Genomic DNA, 1,280 nt, shown 5'->3' with positions numbered 1-1,280 from the left:
AGCGGCCTGGGAAGGGTGGGGACGGTGTCACCGGGGCGGTGTCACCTCACGTCACCCACCCCCGGTGTCCCCAGCCCCACCTTGCTCCACGCCAGTGACGATGGAGGCGAAGTTGTCATCGAGGAGGATCATGTCGGCCGCGTTCTTGGCGGCGTCGGAGCCGGCGATGCCCATGGCCACCCCGATGTCGGCCTTCTTCAGCGCCGGGGAGTCGTTCACCCCGTCCCCCGTCACCGCCACGATGGCACCCTGGGGACATTAGGAGCGGAGAAGTGAGGGTTGACGACCATCCCCATGTCCACCATGGTGGCACCTTGAGGACACGGGGAGTGGAGAAGTGAGGGTTGAGGACCATCACCATCCCCATCATGGTGGCACCTTGGGGACACGGGGAGTGGAGAAGTGAGGGTTGAGGACCATCACCATCCCCATCATGGTGGCACCTTGGGGACGTGGGGACCAGGGAGATGGCGACAGGGACCATCCCCATCCCCATCATGGTGGCACCTTGGGGATGTGGGGACCATCCCCATCCCCAACGTGATGGCACCCTGAGGACAAGGACGCTGAGGGCACCTCTCTGGTCATCCCAGTGTCCCCAGTGACCCCTTCCCACCAGGACTGGTGGTGGCTTTGGGCCATGCCCGTGTCCCCCCCAGTGTCCCCGTGTCCCTCCAATGTCCCCCCAACATCCCGAATGTCCCCACCAGCCGCTGGCAGCTCTCCACGATGACGAGTTTCTGCTGCGGTGACGTCCGGGCGAAGACCATCTCGGGGTGGGCGCGTAGAAGAACCTCCAAAGCCTCCGGTGTCATGGACGCCAGCTCCGCTCCCGTCACCACCCGCGCCCGCGCCTGCCTGGGGGGGACGACACACGACCGGACATCTGGGTCCCCCCCACCTGGACACCTGGGTCCCTCCTGGACATCTGGGTCCCCTCTCGGACACCTGAGTCCCACCTGGGGTCCACTTGCTCAAGGGGCACGCGTAGACGAGCTGCCACCTCCTCGGGGGTCTCGCTGCCCTCGGAGATGATGCCGACGGCCGCCGCGATGGCCTTGGCCGTGATGGGGTGGTCTCCGGTCACCATGATCACCTGGGGACATCATGTCCTCATGTGTCTCCATGTTCTTCCATGTCCTTGATGTCCCCCCAACCCCATGTCCCTCCACGCCCTTGATGTCCCCCCATCTCTATGTCCCTCCCAATCCCCATGTCCATCTTCTGTCTCCATGTCTCTCCATGTCCTTCCATGTCCTTGATGTCCCCCCAACCCCATA

The 1,280-nt window shown here is 64.5% G+C and overlaps 1 protein-coding gene across 1 annotated transcript in view; it reads right to left on the bottom strand.

The window, feature by feature from the left end:
- Positions 1-80: 80 nt before the first annotated feature.
- Positions 81-1,280, bottom strand: part of LOC104836597 (potassium-transporting ATPase alpha chain 1-like) — a gene marked incomplete at its 3' end in the record, with an annotated part of 7,156 nt that continues 5,956 nt past the window's right edge. The window contains exons 11-13 of the mRNA XM_010575267.1: positions 960-1,096; positions 708-858; positions 81-249 (exon numbers count right to left, since the gene is read on the bottom strand). Coding sequence (XP_010573569.1) covers positions 81-249; positions 708-858; positions 960-1,096 — 457 coding nt within the window. The remainder of the gene's footprint in view (positions 250-707; positions 859-959; positions 1,097-1,280) is intronic.

Source organism: Haliaeetus leucocephalus, unplaced genomic scaffold (genome assembly GCF_000737465.1).
Source record: "Haliaeetus leucocephalus isolate CR32 unplaced genomic scaffold, Haliaeetus_leucocephalus-4.0 Scaffold468, whole genome shotgun sequence".
Taxonomy (NCBI): domain Eukaryota; kingdom Metazoa; phylum Chordata; class Aves; order Accipitriformes; family Accipitridae; genus Haliaeetus; species Haliaeetus leucocephalus.
Note: the sequence above shows the minus strand (reverse complement) of the source record. Positions and strands in the feature narration are given on the sequence as shown.